Here is a 12,949-nt window from a genome sequence, read left to right on the forward strand (position 1 = left end):
GTCTTCATAAGTTTGCTTATTCTGAACCTTTCATGTAGATGATTATATTGGTCTTTCTTGACTGGCTTCTTTCATTTAGCCTGTTTTCAAGCTTCATGTGTGTTTGTACCATGTGTCAGCATTTCTTTCTTTTTTATTGTTGAATAAATATTCTGTATATAACATCATACTTGTACTTTATGTATATATCAATTGATGGGCATTTGTGTTGTTTCTGCTTTTTGGCTATTATGAACAATGCTGTAAACATTTGTGTATATGTTTTCATGTGATTGGTTTTCATTTTTGGAAGGTAAATACTTAGGAATAGAATTGCTATATCATGTGAGAACCCTGTGTCTCATTTTTTTTGAGAAACTACCAAACTGTTTTCCAGAGTGGTGGCATCAGTTTAACTCTTATCAGCAATACACAAGGGTTCTGATTTTTCTGAATTCTTGCTAACAATTGTTATACTGTCGGTACTTACTGGTTGGTGTGAAATAGTATCACATTGTGGTTTTGATTTACCTTTTCCTAATGACTGGTAATGTAAAGAATCTTTCTTTTTTTAAAAAGATTTATTTATTTTCTTAAAAGTCAGGGTTACAGAGAGGCAGAGGCAGAGAGAGAAAGAGAGGTGGCCGGCACTGCGGCTCAATAGGTAATTCCTCCGCCTATTCTAGTCCCGGTTGGGGCGCTGGATTCTGTCCCGGTTGCTCCTTTTCCAGGCCAGCTCTCTGCTGTGGCCCGGGAGTGCAGTGGAGGATGGCCCAAGTGTTTGGGCCCTGCACCCGCATGGGAGACCAAGGGAAGCACCTGGCTCCTGGCTTCGGATCAGCTGCGGTGGCCATTGGAGGGTGAACCAACGGCAAAAAGGAAGACCTTTCTCTCTCTCTCTCTCTCTCTCTCTCACTCACTGTCCACTCTGCCTGTCAAAAAAAAAAAAAAAAGAGAGAGAGAGAGAGAGGTCTTCCACCCACTTATTCACTCCCCAAATGGCCACAATGGCTGGAGCTATGCTGATCTGAAGCCAGGAGCCAGGAGCTTCTTCTGGGTCTCCCACACAGATACAGGGACCCATTTATTTGGGCCTTCTTCTACTGCTTTCCCAGGCCACAGCAGAGAGCTGGATCAGAAGTGGAGCACCCAGGACTCAAACCGGCGCTCATATGGGATGCCCGTGCTCATATGGATGCCAGCACTGCAGGCGGCAGCCCCACCCACTATGCTACACCGATATACCCTTCCCTCACCCCCTTTTTTAATGTTAGGCCATTTGTATAACTTTTTTAGAGGAATGTTTATTGAAAATCTGTTTATTTTTCTTCTTATTGTCGTTACAGTTGTTTAAATATACTGGATATTAGTCCTTTAACAGATATGTGATTTGCAAAGCTTTTCTCCCATTTTCTGGTTGTCCCTTAACTTTTGCATAGTGTCCTTTGAAGCCTGGAAGTTTTAATTTTGATAAAGTCCAGTCTGTTTTTTTCCTTTGGTTGCTTACTGTGCTTTTGTTGTTTTTTCTAAGAAGTCATTTCCTAACCCAAACCCACCAAGTTGACACTCATGTTTCATATAACTCTAGCTCTTGCATTTAGGACCACGATCCACTTAGAATTAATTTCTGTGTGTGATGTATGGAATGGATTCAACTTCGTTCTTTTACATGTGGCTTCCTTGCTGTCTCAGCACCATTTTTTGAGAAAATTGTTCTTTTACTTGGGACCGTTCTGGGCACCTCGCCTGTCACTGTGAGGGTTTTTGTTCAAATCGCTGTAGGGCCATGTCTTTGTTTTTCTGTCACCACTGCAAGCATTCTTTCACAGCTTGAGTGCCCCCTCCTGCCATTTGTCCGCTCAGATTTGTACTCATTCTTTAGGACCATTTATAAATTTAAAAAAAATTACTTCATTTATTTGAAAGGCAGAATTAGAAAGGAAGAACTAGAGAGATAGAGATCTTCTGTCCGCTGGTTCACACCCCACATAGCCGCATGGCAGGGGCTGGGCCAGGCTGAAGTCAGGAGCCAGGACCTTCTTCTGGGTCTCTCTCCCACGTGGGTGCAGGGGTCTAGCAGTTAAAATGGTAATTGGGATGCCCATATCCCATGTCAGAACTCCTGGGTTTAGATGCTGGCTTTGGCTCCTGACTCCAGGTTCCTGCTGATGCAGAACCTGGGAGACCATGGTGATGACTCAAGTAGTTGGGTTCCTGCCACCGTGTGAAAGACCTGAATTGAATTCCTGGTTCCTGGCTTTGACTTCCCAACTGTTTCAGGCATTTGGGGAATGAACTAGTGAATGGAAGCTTTCTGTCTTCCCCTCTGTCTCCCAAATTTTTCAAATTTAATTTGAGATACATATTTAAAAATTAATAAAAATACTCCTTCATAATACTTGCTATGATTTAATTTTTATCATACTACTTTTTAATGGTGTATTTACTTAATTTGTATATGTATATGTTTTCCCCTTTAGGGCACTAACTCCGTGAGAACAAGGAGCATATCTGTTTAGTTTGCTACTGTATTACTTGTTACTGTGCCTGTCGCATAAAAGTACTTATTGAAAGTGGCAGATGGTGTTTTATTTAAAACTACACACTTGTTTTGGTAGGGAATCTTGAGTTTCATTCTGTTTTCTGTCTTAGGGCCATGAAATGACAAGCATTGGACTTCTGCTTGGTGTTTCTGCTGCAAAACTAGGCACCATGGATATGTCAATTACTCGGCTTCTCAGCATTCACATTCCTGCTCTCTTACCCCCAACGTCCACGGAACTTGATGTTCCTCACAATGTTCAAGTGGCTGCAGTGGTTGGCATTGGCCTTGTATATCAAGGGACAGCTCATCGACATACAGCAGAAGTCTTATTGGCTGAAATAGGTATGAGATTAATAATGCTAAATTTTCATAGGCATACATTTCTCATTCTATATGAACCTAAGTAAAAATGATAGGAAAATTATAAAAATTATTGAAAAACAGTAGTAGCTTCTGTGAGCACAGAATGGTTTAGTACTAATAAAAAAAGCTGCATGTAACATTTTCCCAGGCTAAGGTTACTATACAGGTTATTAGTCTGGGTATTTATTTGGTCAACCCATTACTGAGCTTGATGTTTAGTGAAGCACCTATGGTCTGAATCATACACAAATAAGCATGCTGTTTATTCTGCTCTGTCTTTACCTGGCAGTGTCTGGCAATGGCCTGCACTTGAAACTCGAAAAGTTGATTGTTTGCTTTAGTCCCTAATATCACAGTGTTCATTATGTTAGACAGTAATACTTCCAACAGAATGGAAGTGATTGGCTCTACTTCCCTCCTTTATGTGCTGGTCGGTTTACTGGTGGTGAAGCTAGAAATGGTAAGACATACACACTCAGTTAGCATTTTCTCTGTTTCCATTAACTAAACTTTTTTGGAAATCTGTTATGTGTTTTTTTGACGAATGGAAATGCTGTTGGTATTGTTGATATGCTCAGCCTTGTGGATATATACCTAACATATCCTGGTCTGACCTAGTCAGGATCTTTGCTACATCATTTCAGAATGTATTGTTAAAATATGTTATTTTTTACTATGATTTTATCTGCTGATCCTTGCCACAGTAAAGCTATGAAATAGATGACCAAAAACTGACCCAGGCAGCTCTGCTTCAGCCTGTAAATCTGCCTTATTCTGGGACCTAGGCTGGAGGTGAATTTCTCTTACGTAATGACAGTTGTGGAAGAGAGAACTAGAGGATGGAAGTACATTCCAGGCCTTTTCTTACAGTATGTCTGCTAAGATCTCAGGCCAAAGCAGATCACCAGGCCAGGTCCACTGTTGTTCAAAGTTTGTCAACCTACTAGGTAGTTAACATTCTTAGGCTTAATGCTGTCAGAAGCCGGCTTGAACTGTGTTGCTCTCTTTTCTTTAGGACGCCCCCCTGGCCCTGAAATGGAGTACTGTACCGACAGAGAGTCATACTCTTTAGCTGCTGGCCTGGCCCTGGGCATGGTTTGCTTGGGGGTAAGGAGAGGCTGTGCCTTCCTGTATTGCAGTTACCACATCAGTGTGTTGAGACCAATAATCTTGATACTTAACTCAGAATTCCATTCTGCCTACACTGACGTAACCTAATTCTGAGCTCTTTCTTTATGGGTATTTTCCAGAGTTCCAGATTTGCCCAATATAGGGAAATAGCGCTGGAAAGTTGGGGTTTTAAGATTTCTTTCCCCATAGAATAGGTATATGTTCATGAGTGAACTAGGAGAATGAAATTTCTTGAGAAGAATTCAAGATAAGAAAGTGACAGCCCACTTTGATAAAAATCAGAACATACTGAAAAGTGTATGATGGGAAGTAGTATGGGTCTGTGGTAGTTGCTAGAAATAAGCCTTAACACTTTTTTGTCATCCTATTGTTACTAATCACTCCAGAATGTTGCTCAGTAGCATTTTCTTATAACAAAATGCAATATTAAGTCAACCAGTCTTTAATTCTCTGCAAGAAATATGTACAGAATTACCAAAACATTTCATTAAATTCATTTGGAATCTGGTTCTCCTGAAGGATCGCCAATGCAGTATTGTGATCAAGCTCAATGATACAAAGAAAGTTACAGTGTAGTGAGTTTTTCTTACATGCATTCTGCTGAGGATGCCCATATGTTGGGGTTTGGACTTTGCATTTGATGCGTGAGCTAAAGAGCAATTGTATGGCTCCGTGGGAAATTATTATGCTGGGAAATGGGATATAGATTCTGGTTATGATTAGTGACCCAGTCCATTTTCCTAATTCTTGATGATTGATTAAGCAGTACTATGAACTGTTGAGTAAAACTACCTAGTTGAACATCTCATATCATATTGTTACTAGCTATGTAACCTGGGGGCTTATCCCTCTGTGCCTCACTTTCCTCATTTATAAAATGGGGTTCTTAATAGTAGCTGTTCAGTATGTGTGTAAGCTAGTTTTTTGTTATTTTAACTAAGATATCCAGAAAGTTCAGGTTCCTTGTACATAGCTGATAAATTTCCTTTACTATTAGTATAATTAATTCGATTTTGAAGTCTTCATATATTTTATAAAATGAAAGTACTTAAACTTGAACATATATGTATTATAATTTTTGTGAGAATTATTAATAGTTTGAGTCATTTTGGTAGGAAAATAACAAACCCTGAGACCCAGACACCCTACTTTGAAGTTAGTTCATTCCTTTGTTTATCCTGAGTATGTGTCACCTATCTTTTTATTTCATGTGTCTATCATTTATTTTCCAGCACGGCAGTAACCTGATAGGGATGTCTGACCTCAATGTGCCTGAGCAGCTTTATCAGTACATGGTTGGAGGTCACAGGCGCTTTCAAGCAGGGATGCACAGGGAGAAACATAAATCTCCAAGTTACCAAATCAAGGTAAGTCCAATGGATGTAACAGATGAAAATCCTGGGAGTTAGAATAGTATTATATCAACATTGTCAATACAAGGGATCTTCAAAAAGTTCGTGGAAAATACATATTATGACAAAACTGTGCATGACTTTCAAAAGTTTTTTTGCACAAAAGCTTATCTTTTAATTCCATTTTCCATGAACTTCCTGAAGTACTTTTTTTTAAAAAATTTTTTTGAAGATTTATTTGTTTGAAGGGCAGGGTTAGAGAGAGAGAGGTGTTCCATCTGCTGGTTCACTGCCCAAATGGCCGCAGTGGCCGGAGCTGGGCTGAGCCAAAGCCAGGAGCCGTGAGCCTCCTCCAGGTCTCCCACGTGGGTGCAGGGGCCCAAGGACTTGGACCATCCTTCACTACTTTCCCAGACCCTAGCAGAGAGCTGAATTGGAAGTGAAGCAGTCGGGTCTTGAACTGGCACTCATATGAGATGCCGGCATTGCAGGCAGAAACTTCACCCACTACACCACAGCACCAGCCCCATGAAGTACTTTCATATGGTAGTTTTAGCCTAGGCTGATATTCAGAAGAATTTGTAATAGTTCAGAATTCTTTCACATGAATAATCTTCTCTTTCAACAGGAAGGAGATACCATAAATGTGGATGTGACTTGTCCAGGTGCCACTCTAGCTTTGGCTATGATCTATTTAAAAACTAATAACAGGTATTTATTTATACCTTCTTCTCTGTTTCTCACCATGATAGCGTGACATCATTTCTGACCTCAATAATGAAATTATATTATGTGTTAATTCTTCCTGTGCTAGACCAACCTGATTTTCCTTCTCTCAAATATTGTAAGTTTTACAGATTTTTTTCTAAAAGCTGTTTGGCAGTATGTAGCCATTCCTCAGTATCTGTGGGGGATTGGTTCCAGGACCCTCCAGGATACAAAAATCTGCAGATGCACAAGTCTCTTAGATAAAATGGTGCATTGTTTGCATAGAAACTGCATCTCCCTGAACACTTTAATCACCCCCAGATGACTTCCAGTACCCAGTACAATGTGGGTGCTGTGTAAAGTTATTATGCTGTGCTGCCTAGTGAATAATGCCGGAGGGAGAGGTCTGTACGTGTTTCGTACACATGCAAGTTTTCTTTCTGAATATTTTCAGTTGGATCTAGAACACTCAGATGTGAAGCACTGACTATGCTTGCTGGTATCTGTTCTTTCCTGTTTAGTAATTGTTGGCACTGACTTCCCAACAGCCCACATTTCTTTTCATTAATTTTGCATATCCTTGTAAAGACTGGTTAAACCAGAAATGCTTAATGTTGTTCTATTGTTTACCATTAAAAAAGTTGTTTCTGCTTCATTTTAAAACCTAAAAACATTCTTTTACCTTCCTGACCCTTTCTAGTTGTGCTGTCACTAGAAGATAGATCTTTGGCATTTATTTTGTACTTTGCATAGAAGATTGAGTTGGGTTGGAGAGATTATACCATATTTTGAGTCTTTTAATTTAAGAAATATTTTAAGAATCAAGAAACTTCTGTGTTCTAAATTCTTCCCTTAGTTAAAATAGATGTTTTTCAACTGTTATTTAAATGAATGTATATGTCATTGCTTTCTTGGCCTGGTGATATTTCTGTAAACAAAACTCAAAATATCTGTCTTCGTGGATTTCATGTTATAAGACATAATACATTCATAATAAATATCATGTTAGAGGGTGTGAAATATCCCCCTAAAAATGTGGATCAGTGGATTGGCTTGGAAATGTGGATTGGGGTGGGGAAAATTTTTTTGAAATGTGTCTTGAGATTCTTGATTTGTCTTGCCCCCTGTGTGGCACTGACCCTCAATGACATCTTCCACCCACAGATCCATTGCAGATTGGCTTCGGGCTCCTGATACCATGTATTTGCTGGACTTTGTGAAACCAGAGTTTCTGTTGCTTAGGGTATGGTGTTTTGACATTTTCATTTCTGTTAACAAGAGAAGTTTGCCTGTGTTTCTGACATTTACCTTGGAAATATATGTATCTTTGTAGCAGAATCCTTTACTTTTAATCCTTCATGTATGTCTGATTGACAGTGTTCTTTTTAAATTTTCTGAAAATAACTTTAGGAATCTCAGGAAAGGTAACTTCATTGATATATGGGATGACATTTCCAGTGCTTACATTATTTTTTTAACTATATTCTTACAGTTAAATCACTTATACTTGATGCCTTTTTTTTTTTTTTAAGATTTATTTATTTATTTATTTATTTTTTGACAGGCAGAGTGGATAGTGAGAGACAGACAGAGAGAAAGGTCTTCCTTTTTGCCATTGGTTCACCCTCCAATGGCCGCTGCGGCCAGCGCATCTCGCTGATCCGAAGCCAGGAGCCAGGTGCTTCTCCTGGTCTCCCATGCGGGTGCAGGGCCCAAGGGCTTGGGCCATCCTCCACTGCCTTCCCGGGCCATAGCAGAGAGCTGGCCTGGAAGAGGGGCAACCGGAATAGAATCCGGCGCCCCAACTGGGACTAGAACCCGGTGTGCCGGCACCGCAAGGCGGAGAATTAGCCTGTTAAGCCACGGTGCCGGCCTAAGATTTATTTATTTATTTGAGAGAGTTACACAGAGAGAGGAGAGGCAGAGAGAAAGAGAGAGGTCTTCCATCTGTTGATTCACTCCCCAAATGGCCTCAACTACTGGAGCTGTGCCAATCCGAAGCCAAGGGCCAGGAGATTCCTCCAGATCTCCCGCGCGGGTGCAGGGCCCCAAGGACTTGGGCCATCTTCCACTGCTTTCCCAGTCCATAGCAGAGAGCTGGAATGGAATTGGATCAGCTGGGTCTCTAACCAGCACGCATATGGGATGCTGGCACTGTTGGCGGTGGCTTAACCCACTATGCCATAGAGCTGGCCTGTCCTTACGTTATTTAAACCTTGCTAAAAAGCAACAAATGACTAGAACTGTATTAACTGCTTTATTTTACATTTTTTATTACTACAAAGTATATAATAAAACTGGTAGGATTATGTTTAATGACAATAACAGTTTGAACTAATTGCCTAAAATTTTCCCTCCTTTTTGTAATGTCTAAACTTAGCATATAGAGCCTTTAAATTATGATGTAGACAGTCCTATGGTTCTCTCCTTTTTGATTTTTCTTTTATAGAGCAAGTTTTCAGAAGTCTCCCCAACCCCTCTAAATGATGATCAACTCAGTTTTAGTGAGTAGTTTAGGTTAATATTATTTACTTAGTTTTTAATATTGTCATTCCTTAGGAACTGATTAGTAAATTGATCTATTAATATTAGCAGTATTACAGAATCTGAATTGTGCTCCAATTAATTTCTGTTTGTTTTGTTTTTTTCAGACACTTGCTCGATGCCTGATTTTGTGGGACGATATTTTACCAAATTCCAAGTGGGTTGACAGCAATGTTCCTCAGGTAAATACAGAATAAAAGTTACATATCCTTCATAGGATACAATTCAGATTTCTACTAGGATTTCACAAAGTCCTATAAAATATTTTTTCTCAGAAGGTGATTTTTTTTATTAAAGTATCTTTTGAAGATAAAGAAACTTTTATTTGAAGATTGTATACTCAAGCACAGTCTATTCTTTCATCTCTCGAAATCCTACTTTTTTGTTTGTTTTAAGATTTATTTATTTGAAAGGCAAAATTACAGAGGGAGAGAAGGAGAGATAGAGAGATCTTCCGTTGACTGGTTCAACCCCACCCCCCACCCCCAAATGGCTGCATTGGCTGGGGCTGGCCAGGGAGCCTAAGGCAGGAGCTTGGAACTCCATCCAGGTCTCCCATGTGGGTGGCAGGGGCCCAAGCATTTGAGCCATTTGCTGCTGCTTCCCCAGGCTCATTAGCAGGGAGCTGGATCACAAGTGGAGCAGCTGGGACGTGAACTGGCACTCATATCAGATGCTGGCATCTCAGGCAGCAGTGTAACCCACTGTGCCCCAACACCAGTCCCTGAAAGATTATATTTTTGGGGCTGGCACTGTGGCACAGCAGGTTGAAGCGCTGGCATCCCATAGGTCTTCTATATAATATTAATATATTTTAATTATTGTATAATATATTTATTCAGTAAACCAAATAGTTAAAACTAAATAGGCAGTTTTGTAAAAAATAAAAATCAGGTATGTAAGTAACCCTTGCCTTTATTCACCTGTCTTTTTTTAAAGATTTATTTTAATTTATTTGAAAGGCAGAGTTAGAGATAGAGACACACAGAGAGAGGTCTTCATCTGCTGGTTCACTTCCCAAATGGCCAGAGTGACCGGGGCTAGGCCAGGCCAAAGCCAGGATCCAGGAGCTTCTTCTGGGTCTCCCACATGGGTACAGGAGCCCAGGCACTTGGGCCATTCTTTGCTGCTTTCTGAATTGCATTAGCAAGGACCTGGATCAGATTAGCAGAGAGCTGGAGCAGCTGGGACTTGAACGGGTGACCAGGCAGGTGACCGGTGCAGGCTGGGGCTTTAACCCACTGTGCCACAGCATTAGCTCCTTATTCACCTGTTTGTCTAGTGCTCTTGGTTCCTTTTTATTTGTAAAATCTATTTACTCTTGAGAATATTGGATACTTTGTTTCTTGCAATATTTTCATAGGAAAAATCTCAAAGAGAGGTCCAGAAACTTTATATGAACACCTGTATGGCCAACAGATTATACAATTAATATTTTGTTGTATGAACTTGCTTAATTATGTATCTACTTAATTACTCTGTAATTAATACACAATTATTCTTAGGTGTTTAAATTTAACTGAAAAGTGATCCCTGTTAAATATAAGAGTAGGAATAAGAGAAGGAGGAGATGTACAATTTGGGACATGCTCAATTGAACTTGCCCCAAATGGTGGAGTTAGAAATGTGCCAGGGGATTCCAATACAATCCCATCAAGGTTGCATGTACCAATGCCATCTCACTAGTCCAAGTGATCAATTTCAGTTCACAATTGATCATACTGATAGGTCTAAGAGTTAAGGGGATCACACAAACAAGACTAGTGTCTGCTAATACTAACTGATAGAATAAAAAAGGGAGAGAACGATCCAACATGGGAGGCAGGATACACAGCAGACTCATAGAATGGCAGATGTCCTAAACAGCACTCTGGCCTCAGAATCAGCCCTTAAGGCATTTGGATCTGGCTGAAGAGCCCATAGCCCATGAGAGTGTTTTAGGCATGGAAAGCCAAGACACTCTGGCAAAAAAAAGAGGACCTAAATGGAAGATCTCTGTGAGTGAGATCCCAGTAGAAAGAACAGGTCATCAAAGAAGGAGGTACCTTCCTCTGAAGGGAGGAAAGAACTTCCACTTTGACTATGGTCTACTTAAGCTATTCTTATAGCTAATCTATCATTTTTGGTGAGTTTCAAGGTTGCTAATAGTTATATACTCCTTAATACTTAAGCATGTGTATAATTAATTAGAATTTATTATTTATTTACATTTTTTCCTTTTAAGATAAAATTTGTATTTCATGAAATGCACAAATCTTAAGTATTCTATTTGAGACTTAACTAATGCATGCCCCTGTAGAAATAGTCCTCTATCCTCCATGACCCTTCTCACAGTCTGTGCACCCCCACCCCTACTACAGCCAATATTGTTTTTTCCCCCAAAATATATTTATTTTGTATTTACATTAATGGCATCATGTACAGTATGTGTACCCTTTTGTGTAGGACTTCTTTTGGCATGATTTTGCAATATTGTGTATATTAATAGGTCATCCTTGTTATTTTCAGGTAATATTTCATTGTATGAATGTACCACAATTTCTTTTTCTATTTTCTTTTGTTGGACACCTGGGTAGCTTCCCGGTTTTGGTAATTATGAATCAAACTGAAAACTTTCAACACTTAGTACACAATGGCTGGAGCCCAGTACATCACTGTTGCGTGGAAGGAGAATGGACTTGTCCAAAGTCACCCAGCTAATAACAAGCCCAGCCCTTGGGACCATCAGCTCTTGAGATTTATATGTTGGACAAGACAGAGCAGATTTGTGGTCTTTTCTTGTTTGTTTCCTGTGTGCCTCAGCCTGCTCTTAAGTGATTACATTTCTCTCTTTGATTACTCCTTATAGTTGGATTTTTTCTTTTTTTTTTTTTTTTAAGTTTAGGAGACCATAGAAAGATAGCAAAGATCAGATGCAAGAGGATTTATTTCCCTGCCACAGTTAACCCAAGTTTTTGATGAGCTTTTTAGGTTATGTTCACGAGTGATAATTGTGAGTAAGGATGGTACAAATTGGTAACAATAACTCCCACTTAGACACAGAGGACTTATTGTGTGACAGGCATTAATTAGAGCTTGCAGTAGATTGTCATCTTATTCTCATAGAAACCTAGAAGGTGAGAACTGCTCAATTTACAGGTAAGGCACAGAGCAGTCAAGAAATCTGGCTGTGGTCACATTCAATATTAAGAGTATTCTGGGGGCGCTGTGGCAGAGTGGGTAAAGCCGCCACCTGCAGTGCTGGCAAACCATATGGGTGCCGGTTCGAGATTCAGCTGCTCCACTTCCCATCCAGCTCTCTGCGATGGCCTGGGAAAGCAGTAGAAGATGGCCCAAGTGCTTGGGGCCCTGCACCCACCTGGGAGACTCAGAAGAAGCTCCTGGCTCCTGACTTCAGATTGGTGCAGCTCTGGCCATTGCGACCGTTTGGGGAGTGAAATAGCGAATGGAAGAATTCTCTCTCTCTGCCTCTACCTCTGCCTCTCTGTAACTCTGCCTTTCAAAGAAATAAATAAATCTCAATTTTTAAGTATATTTTAAAATAAGAGTATTCTGGAAAAGAAGGAAGAAAGATGGGAGTTGTTATCTGCCTAAATTAATCAGCCAGTATAACAGCTTGCTTCATTGAGATTGTTAAAAAAGGTATTTAAAGTTTTTGATTTTATTACGTTTAGTACATAAGACTATCGTAAGTGAGCCTTTTTAAAACATCCTGAAGTGTTCTTCGAGTCTTCCAGAAAGGATTTAAAAAATGAATCTTTAGTGTTTCACTTCTGTGCTATATATTTGCATTCGCATGTTTAGAAAATACATAGTTTATTTTTATTTGTGCTTTTTATAATAAAAATATCAAATCTGGTTTTAGTTTTGTTTTTGATAAATTGTTGTTCACTACCTATTTTAAAATGAAAGGAATATCTTTCTAAATAGTAGTTATAGATAAGCATATTATTAGCTTAGCAGGTTTGTAGGTTATTAGCCCAGCAAGTAACTTCACCTCTGGTAGGCTTAAGGCACAAACATCTCTGAAGAAGCAGATGACTCTGATTAGTTTTCTCCAGTTCTTTTTTCCTTTTCCCCTGCCCCTTGTCCAGTTCATCAGCTTTGCATTTCATTTGGTGTGCAATATTAATATGTTACTTATTCAGAGTCACTTAAAAAAGCTGGTGGTGTGGTGTATCGAGTTGAGTCACATCCTGTGAAATTAGCATCCCATATGAGCACTGGTTTGAGTCCCAGCTGCTGCCAGCCCTGGCCATTGCAGCCTTCTAAGGAGTGAACCAGTAGATGGAAGATTTCTGTGTCTCCCTCTGTATAACTCTGCCTT

General features: G+C 39.7%; 1 protein-coding gene across 1 annotated transcript in view; it reads left to right on the top strand.

Annotated features, from left to right (window-relative positions):
• ANAPC1 (anaphase promoting complex subunit 1) overlaps positions 1-12,949 on the top strand; it is a 98,772-nt gene that overhangs the window by 57,082 nt on the left and 28,741 nt on the right. The window contains exons 29-34 of the mRNA XM_062209850.1: positions 2,632-2,866; positions 3,903-3,994; positions 5,251-5,385; positions 5,999-6,081; positions 7,243-7,321; positions 8,730-8,804. Of these exons, the coding sequence (XP_062065834.1) occupies positions 2,632-2,866; positions 3,903-3,994; positions 5,251-5,385; positions 5,999-6,081; positions 7,243-7,321; positions 8,730-8,804 (699 nt within the window). The remainder of the gene's footprint in view (positions 1-2,631; positions 2,867-3,902; positions 3,995-5,250; positions 5,386-5,998; positions 6,082-7,242; positions 7,322-8,729; positions 8,805-12,949) is intronic.

The sequence above is a fragment of the Lepus europaeus genome, chromosome 13 (assembly GCF_033115175.1).
Source record: "Lepus europaeus isolate LE1 chromosome 13, mLepTim1.pri, whole genome shotgun sequence".
Lineage (NCBI taxonomy): Eukaryota > Metazoa > Chordata > Mammalia > Lagomorpha > Leporidae > Lepus > Lepus europaeus.